The 12,923-nt window shown below is 33.7% G+C and overlaps 1 protein-coding gene across 9 annotated transcripts; it reads left to right on the top strand.

The window, feature by feature from the left end:
• Positions 1-458: 458 nt before the first annotated feature.
• LOC103494195 (uncharacterized) lies at positions 459-9,818 on the top strand. Of its 9 annotated transcripts, XR_007818766.1 has the most exons (12): positions 463-1,215; positions 1,322-1,579; positions 2,768-3,010; positions 3,145-3,294; positions 3,894-5,269; positions 5,923-5,996; positions 6,124-6,208; positions 6,288-6,413; positions 6,637-6,743; positions 7,869-8,026; positions 8,661-8,756; positions 9,364-9,506. XR_007818766.1 is itself a non-coding variant. In XM_008455279.3 (11 exons), exons 1-11 carry the CDS (start codon positions 775-777, stop codon positions 9,610-9,612), a joined length of 3,267 nt encoding a protein of 1,088 aa, XP_008453501.1. In that variant the 5' UTR covers positions 466-774; the 3' UTR covers positions 9,613-9,818. The 9 variants fall into 9 exon arrangements, 1 of the variants encoding a protein (XP_008453501.1); XR_007818768.1 differs by lacking the exons at positions 8,661-8,756; positions 9,364-9,506 and adding an exon at positions 6,923-7,092 and having other exon boundaries at positions 460-1,215; positions 6,647-6,743; positions 7,869-8,014; XR_538596.3 differs by lacking the exon at positions 9,364-9,506 and having other exon boundaries at positions 461-1,215; positions 6,647-6,743.
• The last annotated feature ends 3,105 nt before the right edge of the window (positions 9,819-12,923 follow it).

Genomic DNA, 12,923 nt, shown 5'->3' with positions numbered 1-12,923 from the left:
TTATTTTGATCATTCTACTTTAAAATTTAGTGGCGTTTGCAAAAATAGAAAAAAAATTATGATAATAGGGTTATGGATAAACCTCTTATATATTATTAATTATTTGTCATATATGTATGAAAAATAATGTGGTATGGGCTATTTTTGTCTATTTTTTTTTTATTTGATGCAATTTTTTTAAATTTATTTAATTTTAATAATATACTTTTAATAAATCCTAAACTTGTGTGTCTATTTTTATTAAAAATATATTAGCATTTATTTTTCATTAAAAATATGGTAATTATTTAATAAAATTTAACAAAAATAATCTTCCGAAAATAAATTTAAGATTTATTGGAATTAGGAGGACTATAATTGGATATACTAATTGAACCAAATCGACTAAAATGACATTTTAACACAATAAAAACGGAAAAAGAGGGAAAAAGGAAGAGAAAATTACCGATCTCATGCTCACACCTGTCGTCTTCTTCGGGGGAATTATATTTTTCTTTTGTTTATTTTCACTCGATCTCCCTGTGGAGATGCCATGGCCGTTTCACTCTCTACCATTTTCTCTATTCAAAACTTACTCCGATGAATCTCTCGCTGTTTCTTCCATGATTTTGTCTTCAGTAATTTCTATATCTAGATTTTTTCTTATTTCTCTCACAGAGTTTCTTAGTTTCCGATTCGTCCCCTTCATTTTGGAATACGAACCTCGTCTATGGTTGCTACATGGAATTTAGTTCGTGTCAGTTATGATAAACGAACCCTAATTTGGCCATTAAGATGGCAATTGTGACGGGGGATCGATATTTGGAGAAGCTGGTGAAGTTTGTGGAAGAACGGGCCGATCCTTTGATTGAAGGAACTTTGGTGTTGAAGCTAAATCCAGCGGGATTGCACTACGTGCAGTCGAGGTTGGAGGCTTTACATGAACTCGAGAGTCTTTTAACCGGAGCTCCAGTTGACTACCTTCGAGCATATGTCTCTGACCTTGGCGACCACCGCGCGCTTGAACAGCTCCGACGAATTTTGAGGCTGCTTACATCTTTAAAGGTTGTTTCGGTGCTTCCGCAGCCGTTGCGAGACCCGACACCGTTGTCTCTGTTGCCGTTTGGAAGTTTGAAGGTTTTGGAGCTTAGAGGATGTGATTTGTCGACCTCCGCGGCAAGAGGATTGCTGGAATTGAGACAGACCCTGGAGAAGATTATTTGTCATAATTCTACTGTATGTTTTGAACTAATTGCTGCCTAAAAGATTGAGTTTATCAATTTTTAGTGCTCTACTTTTTCGATTGAGATTTTTAACACGGACGTTTTCTTAAATTGTATAGGATGCTCTGCGGCATGTGTTTGCAAGTAGAATTGTTGAGGTTAAGAACTCTCCGCAATGGAACCGACTGTCGTTTGTTTCGTGTGCGTGCAATGGCTTAGTTCTTATGGATGAGTCTTTGCAACTTCTACCTGCTGTTGAAACCCTTGATCTGAGTCGGAATAAGTTCGCAAAAGTTGACAATCTTCGCAAGTGTGTGAAACTGAAACATTTGGATCTTGGTTTTAATCATCTAAGGACAGTTGCCTCATTTAATGAGGTATGTACTTCAAACAGTCCCGTCAACATTTTTCTCCAGACCACTGTCTGTACTGAAAAAAAATTTGGGTGCAGATTTGTTCTATGTTCCCATAGTCACTTCTGTATCCGACTTTTGACTGTTCTTTATTACCATATATCGCTTCTATATATGATTTTTTATTGTTTTATATGGTTCTTGGAATACTTGTTTTCTGGTCTAATATTTTGTTTGAATATAGATTATTTTATTTTATTTTATTTTTATTTTAAGCGTTGAAAGTAGGAGAATGTTAGCTCCATAAAAAAAGGAATGGAACTTTGCTAGGTTCCTTGCTGCTAAACGTATACTTTTCTTTTATATATCGAGAACATAAAGTTCTCTAAGGTGGTATTCATTATCATAGTTTAAGAATATGGAGAATGAAGTTATTTTGATGATTATAAACAATATTGTTTAGATATAATAAAACTAAAAACCTTTCATGAAAAAAACAATCTTGCCTGATTTAACAACTATAGTCACAGAACTTGTCACTATTCTATGGTCATTCAGTGTTATTAATAGTTCATCAGAACAGGATTGGTTCTTTCTCTAGAGGCTAGAGTAAACTACCTACTGATGCTTGTTAAACTTTCTTATGGGTAGTAAAGATAGAGGGAAGCTGATATTCATTTGATTCTTTTTGAGTGCTATTAGAATCTAACATGTCGGATGATTATTCTGAGATTTGAACCCACTGTCTATACTTAAAGCTTCATGTGGTGGTTGGCTTGAATAATGAATCTATTGTATGCGGACGGTAAGGTAACAAGATGACTGTAAAATTCTGACTCCAATGTGTTGAGAACATTTCTTTATAACGTTTTAATGTCTTTGAATTATCTTGCAATGACATTTGGTGAGTTTTTGTGATTTTGATTCTTTATACTATGGCCTTACATTGGTTTATCAGTTTGTTTTCGTTTTGAATGGATTTTTACCCCTCATATGTAGAGTTCATTAATTAATTTTTTATTTATTGGGGGATTTTGATTGCTTTTGACCTCAAATGCAAAAAGAAATTGCAATTATTTTCATTCAGAACCAAGGTGGTGCTTTGCTTTGAAGCTGTGGAGCTTGCAACATATTTTTTTTTTTTTTTTTTTCGCTTCAAGTTGTTTTAGGTGTAGTTTCAGACCCATACACGAATATTGTTGTAAAATGCAGGTCCCTTCGCATATAACTAAACTTGTTTTGAGGAACAATGCTCTAACTACATTGCGTGGGATTGAGAATTTGAAGTCACTTGAAGGACTTGACGTGTCCTACAATATAATTTCCAATTTTTCAGAGCTGGAGTTCCTTGTGGATATTACATCTTTACAGAATTTATGGCTAGAGGGCAATCCCTTATGTTGTGCACGGTGGTACAGAGCGCATGTGTTCAGCCTTTTCTCTCATCCAGATAATGTTCGTTTTCTGAAATTAATTTTTAAGATTTTAATTTAGAGAAATATGTGAGATGTGCATTGTATGAAGCCAAAAAATGTTAGTAATTTAGCTATCTTATTGCGATCTTATTTCTTTTGTTTATGGTTTATTAGCTGAAGTTAGATGACAAGGGAATCTGCAAAGAAGAATATTGGAAGAGGAAATTTATCATTGCTAGCAGGCAAAAGCGACCTGCTGGTTTTGGTTTTTATTCCCCAGCAAAAGATGGTGCTCGAGGAGAGGGGAGTGCAAACAATAAAAAGGTAGGTCATCACTGTTATTGAAAGGTAGACCATTGTTTGCTGCTTTAAAATTAGATTACTACATTAGAGCATAAGTTCTCATGAGGGTATCTTAAATTGGTGTATCCTTACGCAAATGCTTATATAAGTTGCATTAAAATATCTATTTCCGAACAAAATTTTAGTATGTTTGAATATTATTTTAAGGATAAACTGTTGTCGAACTTTTTATTTAGTTGCTTGGTCTGTGAGAGTGCTCATATACAAACTCATTGAAAGATATCTGTGAAGTCACTTTAGTTGCAGTTGTTTGTGAAAGAACAATATATATTTTAGTTTACTGGATTATATCATACAAACAAGCAGTCTCCAACGTTCATTTTCATTGTTCTTGTAGAGAAAAGTTTCTTGAATATCTGATGGTTAATTATATTCATATTGCAATGTTCATTTTTTTCCCTGTTTTAATGTTTTGGATTTAGATGTGAATTTATTATTTTTCAGTGTTCAATTTAATCTTTGAACTTTCGTAGGATTGTATGGTTCTTTGATAAATTCTTTATGTTTTTAAGGATTCATTATCTAAGTAATAATAAAAGTTATTGTCATTGTTTTTGTAGAGAACAGTTTCTCGAATTGCTTCTATTCAGAGTGAAGAAGAGAGTACATATTTCTGTTCTGACCAGGAGTCTGTATTGTGTGATAATGATACTTATAGCAGAGAGGAAGCAGCATTATCCGATAATGAAGTTGAAGTAGTTGATTTAATGAAGAAAATTGAATTTATGAAGAAAGAGCGTTCTTCACTTTGGTTTCGGGAGTTTGAGGATTGGATGGATCACGCTCCTCGAAACGCTGTCAATGGCAATATCAATAAGGCTACTATGGAGCCTGGAAAAGAAAAATATATGAAAAGTAGGAAAATTCCACAGCATGTTGGAGAGAGCTCAAGATATAAATCAGAGTCTATGCAGGCATCAGGAGACGAAAGTAGTACAAATTTGGTGGAGTCGGATAATTCCTTTGGAGACATGCCTAGTGGTTTGACGGCCTCCCACTACTTTGGGCTGAATGGTTCACTGGGGAATGATGTTGTTGTCCCCCAATCTAGAACACACAGATCGGATCTAAAAAATGGTCACCTTAGTTCTTCATTTGGAGTAGGTATTCCTTCCACTCATATGAAAACCTTTTATCCTTTGTATAATAGGTCTCAGGGAGGTGAAGCAAAGGTTGAAGATCCTAGTATGTCACCATTGAATGCCATAGATAGTGTATCTGAGTCTCACTCATCCTCACTATTCCATGGATCACCACCCCATTATCAAGAGGACATTCTACATCGTCGGCATAATTTTATGGAAGAAATTTTGCAATTATCTGCAGAGTCATATTCAATTCCTTCATCTGACAGCTATTCCAGCAATAGTGAGGACGATATCTTTCCCTTTGGATCATTAATGCCAGAAGTTATTGAACCTACAAATGATAAGTCTCTGCGTGGAGGTGCTGAAGGTCAGTTGTCAATACATCATAGTAAAGACATTACTTCTAAACAGTGCCATGAACTTCATCTGGTTGGAGAAAATGGCTCGTGCCTTTTTGAGTCATCTGTTGATCAAACATTTAGTATGCCGAATTCTATTTGTCAAGGCTGCAATGTTCATTTGCCAATCAATGTTGTTCCTGCTGGCCCTCATGCCTATGAAACCGATCCAATCCAACATGAGATGAATCAGCAGAGGAATCGAGAAAGCAAGAAAAAGAAGAAGAAAAGAGTTGTTTCATTGTCAGGACATGTAGTTGGAATAACAGACAGCCACAAATTGACAAGCTGTGATCCAAGTGTTTTTGGAGCTGATATGGAAATTGAACTAGAAAACGGAAGTTTTATTGAAAACTATTTTAATTTAAATATTGCAGACTCCAGAGTTCATGAAACTTGTCAGCAGTATCTCAAATGCATTTGTATACTTGATTCTGAGCTAGTCTACAGGTAGTTTATTGTTTAATTTCCGTGGAAACAATTAGTTTCAGGACCCATTGCTTACCCTCCTCTTTAATTCATTTGACTTGATTTAAATAGAAGTTTAGATTATAGACGATTTCTATCTTTATTTATGGTAATAAAGGGATTCTCTTGGATTTAGCACCATCAACTGAGGAAGAGTGAAAGAAACAAGACATGGGAATAGTGTCAGTGTTTTTCTTTTTTTTTTTTTTTGGTAAAGAAACATCTCGTTGATATATGAAATCAGGGGAGAACCCCAAACACCAAAAGGTGGTTACACCAGAGAATGCCAATTACTGATTAGTAAAGGGGAGCTTTGTTTTGCAAAAGTTGACAAATTTCCCAAAAGTTGGACCCATTGGTTAGTGAAAATTAACTTACATTGTTTTCTAAAATATTCTCCCATGACTCCTGCACTTTGTTGCAATGAGGTTCAACATGTGTGATTTTGGAAATAGGAGATGCTTCAACTAAGGAGCCTTCTTTACTGTGATGTTTAATTATCATCTATGTTAATTTGCCATTCAGATTATCTTATATGTAAATCAAAGCCATCTGTAATAACTTACTAATTGTTTAAATTGTCTTATTTTTCCTGAGTATCGTTTTATTGACATCATTTGTGTTCAAAATTGCAGAAAAGTGGTTCTTGTTCTGAGTAGTAGAAACGAGTTGTACATACTAATTGTTCGGGCTTCTGGAGATGGGTCAGGTTGGCTTTTGGTTAACTATGTGCATATTTCAATTTCTGCGTATTGGTTCTTTGGAAGCCTCTTGAGTTTCTTATTTGTTTCTTTATTGTTGTGGCTGATTGCTAACTACAGTTTTCTGCCTCATAGGAGAAGTCATGCTTATTTTATCGGATTGTTTCAGTGTTGAGGATATTAAAGAGGTCTTTGTTGGCCTCGGACTTCAGGTTGTGAGGTTAGTGCAGTTTTGAAAAATTCAGTGATTGTGGATAGCACACATCAGTTGAAACTTTTTTTTTTCTTAACTGATACAGGGTTTGTTTGGAGAGAGGTGTAAAACATTTGTTTGTAACTGGATGCATTGAGAAATCAAGACAACTACTTTGTATATTGCAAGTATCTGGCATTGGTAGTCCTAGTGACAGGAGTTGCTTAAGAAGGTAATTCTGCCTTAGCTTGTAAATAGTTTATTCTGATTCTGTAATATGTTTGAGCGTAGTGGTGTCACATTGTTATTTGGATGTCTGAGGACACAACACATCAGTCTTATGTGGCTTTGAGTTGTATGCAACCCCACACAAACAGTTTTTCACATTTGCCACTTTTGCATCCGTACTTGTATCTTTATTGTGGTATACTCAGGATATGATATTTATATGGCAGTTTGGAGCAGGTTCAGGTTGAATTATTTGAAACACAAATATGTGGAGGTGCAAAAGCTAACTTACTCCAATATTCTATGGTGCTCTTTTGCTGCAGTGAGATTCAAGGTTAGCTCATGCTCATCGCACGTGCTGTCTTTGTTCACTCTCAAAATACACTTGATGTAAACGTGTAGTGAATCATGCTACTTATTCTTGATTAGTGCAAGGACCTTGAGAGTAGAAGAAAATAAATGACAAATTATAGCCTACAATATTTTTACTGATTTGTGAAGAGCTTTTCATAGGATTCTTGAAGTAGTGTCCATGGATTTTGGTATCTTACCTCAGAGATTTGTGAAAAGCTTCTCCGGGGATTGTTTAGCAATGCAAAAGTGGTGTTCGCAGGCGTTGGTGTTTAACCTCCAGCCATCATGCTTGGAAAACAGAAATATTTCTAATCTAAATAAGAAAGACGGTAACCTTCTATTAGAAAAAAGAATTAAATAATTAATGGCCTGTTTGAGCTGTTTAGTATCTTTTGAGAGAATTGAAGTATTAACAATGGAACTTGACCGTTTGAGCTTTAATCGATGACCTTACTTGAGATTTATTCCTTCTCAACGAGGAGTATGTACATCAATAGAAAGTTGGACAAGAATTACTACCCTTTTGTTTAACACCAGCATCCTCTTGTCTGACATGTTATATTTGGAACCTTTCCTAGTTTAATTTTCTTCAACGCCAGCATCCTCCGTAATAGCTGTAGGGAACAAGATATTTTCAGAAAGACTTCCCTGTTCTCTTTTCTTGAAATGCTTCTCAAGGTTATGAATTGCAATTGCCATAAGAACTGTAGAAGAAAGACTTCCCTGTCCTAAGTACCATAATATTGCACTTTTTCCCTTGAGCTAACCGCTGCACATTTTTGGTTCCTAACATAAGGGAATCGTTGGTAACTAATGCAATGCCGACTTGGAAGTTGATGGGTCCATTTCATACCAGTTTATATTATTTTCATGGAACACCGACTTGGTAGCAAAATAAAAATGAAAAAAAAAAATAATATGTATGTCCAACATAATATATTTGATTAGTAATAAATGTATGACTTCACCTCCCCAGGGAGCTTGTGTTGATGGATGGGTTTGGCAGTCACTTGTTTAAGTTAGTAGATAGAAATATCAAATATCTTTGTTTTCTCTGTTTTAACAAAAGTATCTTGAAACATTGATGAGTTCCTTTGAAATTTAGGAGAATTGTGGCATCCTCGATCCCTGTTTATCTTTGAAGGGCATTTACTTGTGTGCAAAGAAGACTTCATGCAATTTGGTTCTTTCTCAATAGACGGATCATTACCTCCATACTTTGCCCTTGATTCATGTTGCTTGATTGCCGACATACTTGAGATGGTAACTTCTTGTTCTTGATTATACCTGTTTTATATTGAAAATATATCAACTCTGTTTTGGTGATTAGACATGCCTTGAGATACTTGGAGCGGTGGGATCTTTCTTTCCTGAGCTATGAGTGATATTAATCTATTCTATGGCATTTTAGGCAAATTGTACTCGTGTAGCTGAGCTCATTCTTTTTGTGCTTTCTTGATCCTTAACTACCTATAGAATGGAAATGGAAAGACAATTATTGTAAATATTAGTGCTATGGAGGATCTAGGACGTGTTTGGGTTGATTTTCTAAGTATTAAAAAGGTGTTAAAGGTAAAAACATGTGTTTCAAGCATTTAGATAGTCGTTCCAAACAGACTCATAGTATGTCATGGCATGAGTCTAAGGATGCACGAATTTGGGAAAAGAGGCTTCATAGCTGGGATATGGCTAGAACTAAAATTGAGGAGTGAAAAGCAGACATGTACTTGTAATTAGAATCCGGTCTTTGTCCATTTCTTCACACTTTAGATGGAATTAGGTTATCAAGCTCACGTTTTGTATGATTTTTTTGTTCAGTCCATTGGGTTGACATGATGATTATGACCATAAAGGTTTAAGTTTAGGATAGTTATTGCCACGACCATGGAAATTTCAGGAGACAAATTTTTGATGAGACGTAGGCAGAAGTGGGCTCCTTATTTTTATCCTATGACATCCAAACCGTTCTCGTATTAATGAGGTTAATCTACAAGTTAAGTCTTTGACCTTTTAGCTTTGTGTCTATTTGGCATACGGACTTTAAAAAGTATTTAAGAGATCCTTAAACTTTTAACTTTGCTTTCATGGGTTAAACTTTAAAAAAAAGATATAGTTATTTGAACTTCTAATTTGTGTCTTTAAATTTCCAATTTTTTGTTTAATGGGTCGTTGACTTAACAATCTTTTTTTCTTTTAAATTCATAAATATACTAAATACAAAATTGAAAGTTCGGGATCTCGTCCGACATAAAATTCAATTTTGTAAAACCAAATATTCTTTTTACAACTTTTGAATATGGACATAAAAATAAAAGTTGGAGGGCCCATTAAACTTCCTTAAGATTTAGAGACCTACGTAAAATCGAAAATTGAGGATTCCATTAGACAAATTTTGAAGTTTAAGGACCAAATAGACACAAATTTTGAAAGCGGAGGAATTAAACTTGTAATTTAACTCAAAAGTAAACAAGAAATGTGCTCTTGTACATTCTTCACGTCATTTGAAAGAAGAAAAGAAAAATCATTACTGTCTCTCTTTTTTTGTTTTGGAGGAATTTAGCCGTCTTTCTTAATGCTTGTGTTACGAACCTTGTCAATAGGTTGTTGAAGTGAAGGGGGTGTTTTGCTTGACCTTATCTTTAAAACATGCATCGTCCGTGTTCTCCTTGATCTCCAAATCTGACGAGAAGGTTACCACTATCCAGAAGAAGGAGATTTCGTCGCCTTGTTCTTTGAAATGGAAGTTAAAATGGTTCTGTAAAGGGAATCTACTTAATTTCATTGCACTAGCGAAGGCAATGCACCTGGAAAGCAAGGGTTCTTCCTTGCCTGTAAGATATGTATCGTGATTGTCGAGGTTGCAGAAAAAGGTACATAGGCAATGGTTCTTCAAATTTTTAAGTTCTGATTCAATTCATTCTTTTATTGGCTCTTGTGTGTTGAGTGCATTTTTTTTTTAGTTTATGATCTTTGGATTATTAAATATTCTACCGTGTACATATTGTGTACAGTGTATAACAGTCAACTAGGAAATCGAAATTCTTTATTTCCTTTATTTCCAGTGTGTTCTTCTTTAATAAATAGTAGGATTGGAAGACGAAGTTCAATTTAATGTCTTATAGAACTGTGAATTTTTAGAAAATGAAGAATAAGTCAATGGATATGTCAGACACGAGTTTTGTAATGTTGCCCGTCGATCATTTAGCTTGATGGTCCATTTTCCATTTTTATTTTCTTCGTATACTCTTTGTTTGGTCGTTGCTTATTTTCACGTTTCTCTTTTCCTTTTCCACCTCACTCTCTGGACTGTATTTCTCGAACATTTCCTTTTCACGTTGTTAGTGATAAGTTATTTCTAGTTCAAGGAACTTATCACACACAAATTATAAGTTTAAAAACCCACATTAAAATTATTGACTCCCTCCCATGCCTTCTTTGTTTGTTATTGTTGGGATTAGCCTGGTTTGAATACGACTTCCCTCAGTTATTGTAAGACCCGAGAATGCGACCTCCCTCGATTGGTTTGGATGGCTTTGGTGGTGTAGCCTGTTGTAGAATTCCTCTTTTTGTTGTCTTTTTCTTTTCTTTTCCTTTTTGGTAGGCTGCTCCATGCCCTCCGGAGGCTACAAAATAAACACACACGCAACAAACCAGAGGTTATTTGGTTTAGGAATCCGTGAGATGTCTTGCTTAATTGATGTGCTTTGCTTAGGCAAAAGCGCCATCAGGCCTTGTCATTGCCAACATTGGATTTGAGTCGCTGTCCTTGCAACCTCCTCCTCGCCCACTAACATTTTGTTTATCCAACTTCCCATTCTTTTTCTCTTGTTCTTGATATTTCTTTCAATCCTTTTTTTACTGCATTTGAAGAATTTGTTTGAGGTGCGTAGTGTTCGATCATGAATGGATGTATGTTCTGGAAGTTCTTGTTTGGTTTATAATTGAGATTGCGAAATTCTGAATCAGAGTTTATTAGATGTTTGATTTGATTCGGATTCTTGGGAAGTGAATTCATTATTGTCCAGATCAAACCGGAATTGGATTTGCTCCAAGCTTTTCTTTTCTTATGGGAAAAATATTCTACCTTTTTTTCCCTCTTAATTAGAGGGTTCTTTCCTATGGTTCCTTACTTCACTAGTGAGCAGGAAAAATTGAAGGAGAAGAAATCAAGAATTTCCCTTTCTTAGTGGGGTATTTGATACCTAGACTTTGATAAGGAATTAGATTTCACACATCTTTTATATAATCCAATCCAAATCTAGGATCTTATATCTACTAATTCTATTCTTCTATACTCCCTTAGCTTCCGTTTTGTGTTTATTTTTCATTTTGATCTCTTATTTTTACCTTTTGTTTCAAATGGTTTTTGCCTCTTTAATGTTCTTCGATTCCATTATGTAATACCAGTACACTTAAAGTTAATAACTACAACTGGTATGGCTTTTCTTTCTAAAGTGAAATGTGGAGGGTTTTCACTAATAGGATATACACCTTTTGAAAGTACGGTATATTTTAAGATATGTAATTCGATGTTAATTAAAAAAAATTCCAACGATAAGGGGCATTTTGAAAATATAAATATGAGACTTGGTGAAAGTATTGATGGTAGGTCAATTTCAATCTAGTTCATTAGTAGTTAATGTTTAGAGATTTGAATTTTTCACAAGTTTTAGACTAAAAAAAGTGTGATATTAATGGAAACAATTAGCTAATTCTTTCTTAACTAATGGTATGTGAGACTCATTCTTGATGGCAATACACATGATGTATTTATGTATTATTGTTTGAGCTGTAGCACTCTATAAATAGGACTCTTTCAACTTAGATGTAGTCACTTTTCCATTATTTTCTCATGTCATTAAGACAGTTGGATTTTGATGTCCGTGGTCAATAGAAACGGGCTGGTTGGTTTGTTTTAACATCTAGATGGGGACTTTTTCTTTTCTTTTTCTTTTTTTTTTCTTTTCTAATTCAGCCATAGTAACATGGATGAAGGTACCCGTTAATATATCGATATATCTGTAAATCAAAGGATTTGATATTCATATTGATACAAATGGATTTCTCTAATATCGATTCTAAAAGCTCATAAAATATATGAAAAATTTTGTTATTTTTTTAGTCCAATATGAAACTGTAATATCCATAATTCAAGATCAGTGAGAAAACTACTTAATTGTTACACATTACATGATTGTTAGTTCAAATAAATTTTAAAATTACCGTGACACGTAAAAATAATTCTTTAATCTTCTTAATTAATATGACATCGATATGAATAGGACATTCACGAATATCGTTAAAATTCTACAGAAGCTAGTTAACAATTGGATTATTTATCTTTAAATAAAAATTTGTAAGGAAGGCACAGGGCTTGGAGGTTTGAGAATAAGCAAGGACGAGGCAAGTCTTATTCATAGTTTTTTTTTTCTTTCAATCTTATTCATAAACTCATGCACATCAGTTACATAAAAGCATTTGGTTTTATGGCAATTTGACATTGTATTTTTACTTTTTTTTTTCTTGAGAAATATGATATGAAGTCAAAATTAAAGAAAAATCGTTATTGATAGCACAATATTGAAATTATTTACCATTTGAGATAAATAAAACTTAAATATCCTACAAATAATTGGATGAATTTTGCTATATTTTATAAGTAATTTTAGTTTCTTTTTATTTTTAAAAATGTTCCAAAATTATATTTACTCAAACATATAAACTTGAAATCTTAACCATCCAGAAAACAGAATTATAAAATATTACAACTAATTGAAAACCAATTTTTAAAAGACAAAAAGCTAAATGAGAAAAATGAGTTTGGTTTTGAAAATACTATTATTAATAATTAACTATACATTAAACTAACAGTAGAATTTGTGTTAATAACACAAAAAAATAAAAATATAGTAAAATTTTCAAATGAAACGAAAATAAAGATAGATCAACTAAGTTAAATGAATTTAGCTATAGTAATTTTTTTAAAATGTCTTAAATTATTAGTAACTTTCTCATATTTAGCAATATAATTTGCACCCTTTTGAATTCTTATAAAAAATTTGCACGTTCGTATTGCTAAAAGTTTCCCCAAATCACATGAAAGATATAAACTTAAACGTACAAAAGAAAAAGAAACAAAAAAACAATTCGAAAGGAAACA

This window comes from Cucumis melo, chromosome 2 (genome assembly GCF_025177605.1).
Source record: "Cucumis melo cultivar AY chromosome 2, USDA_Cmelo_AY_1.0, whole genome shotgun sequence".
Lineage (NCBI taxonomy): Eukaryota > Viridiplantae > Streptophyta > Magnoliopsida > Cucurbitales > Cucurbitaceae > Cucumis > Cucumis melo.
This window is presented reverse-complemented; position numbering and strand designations above follow the sequence as displayed.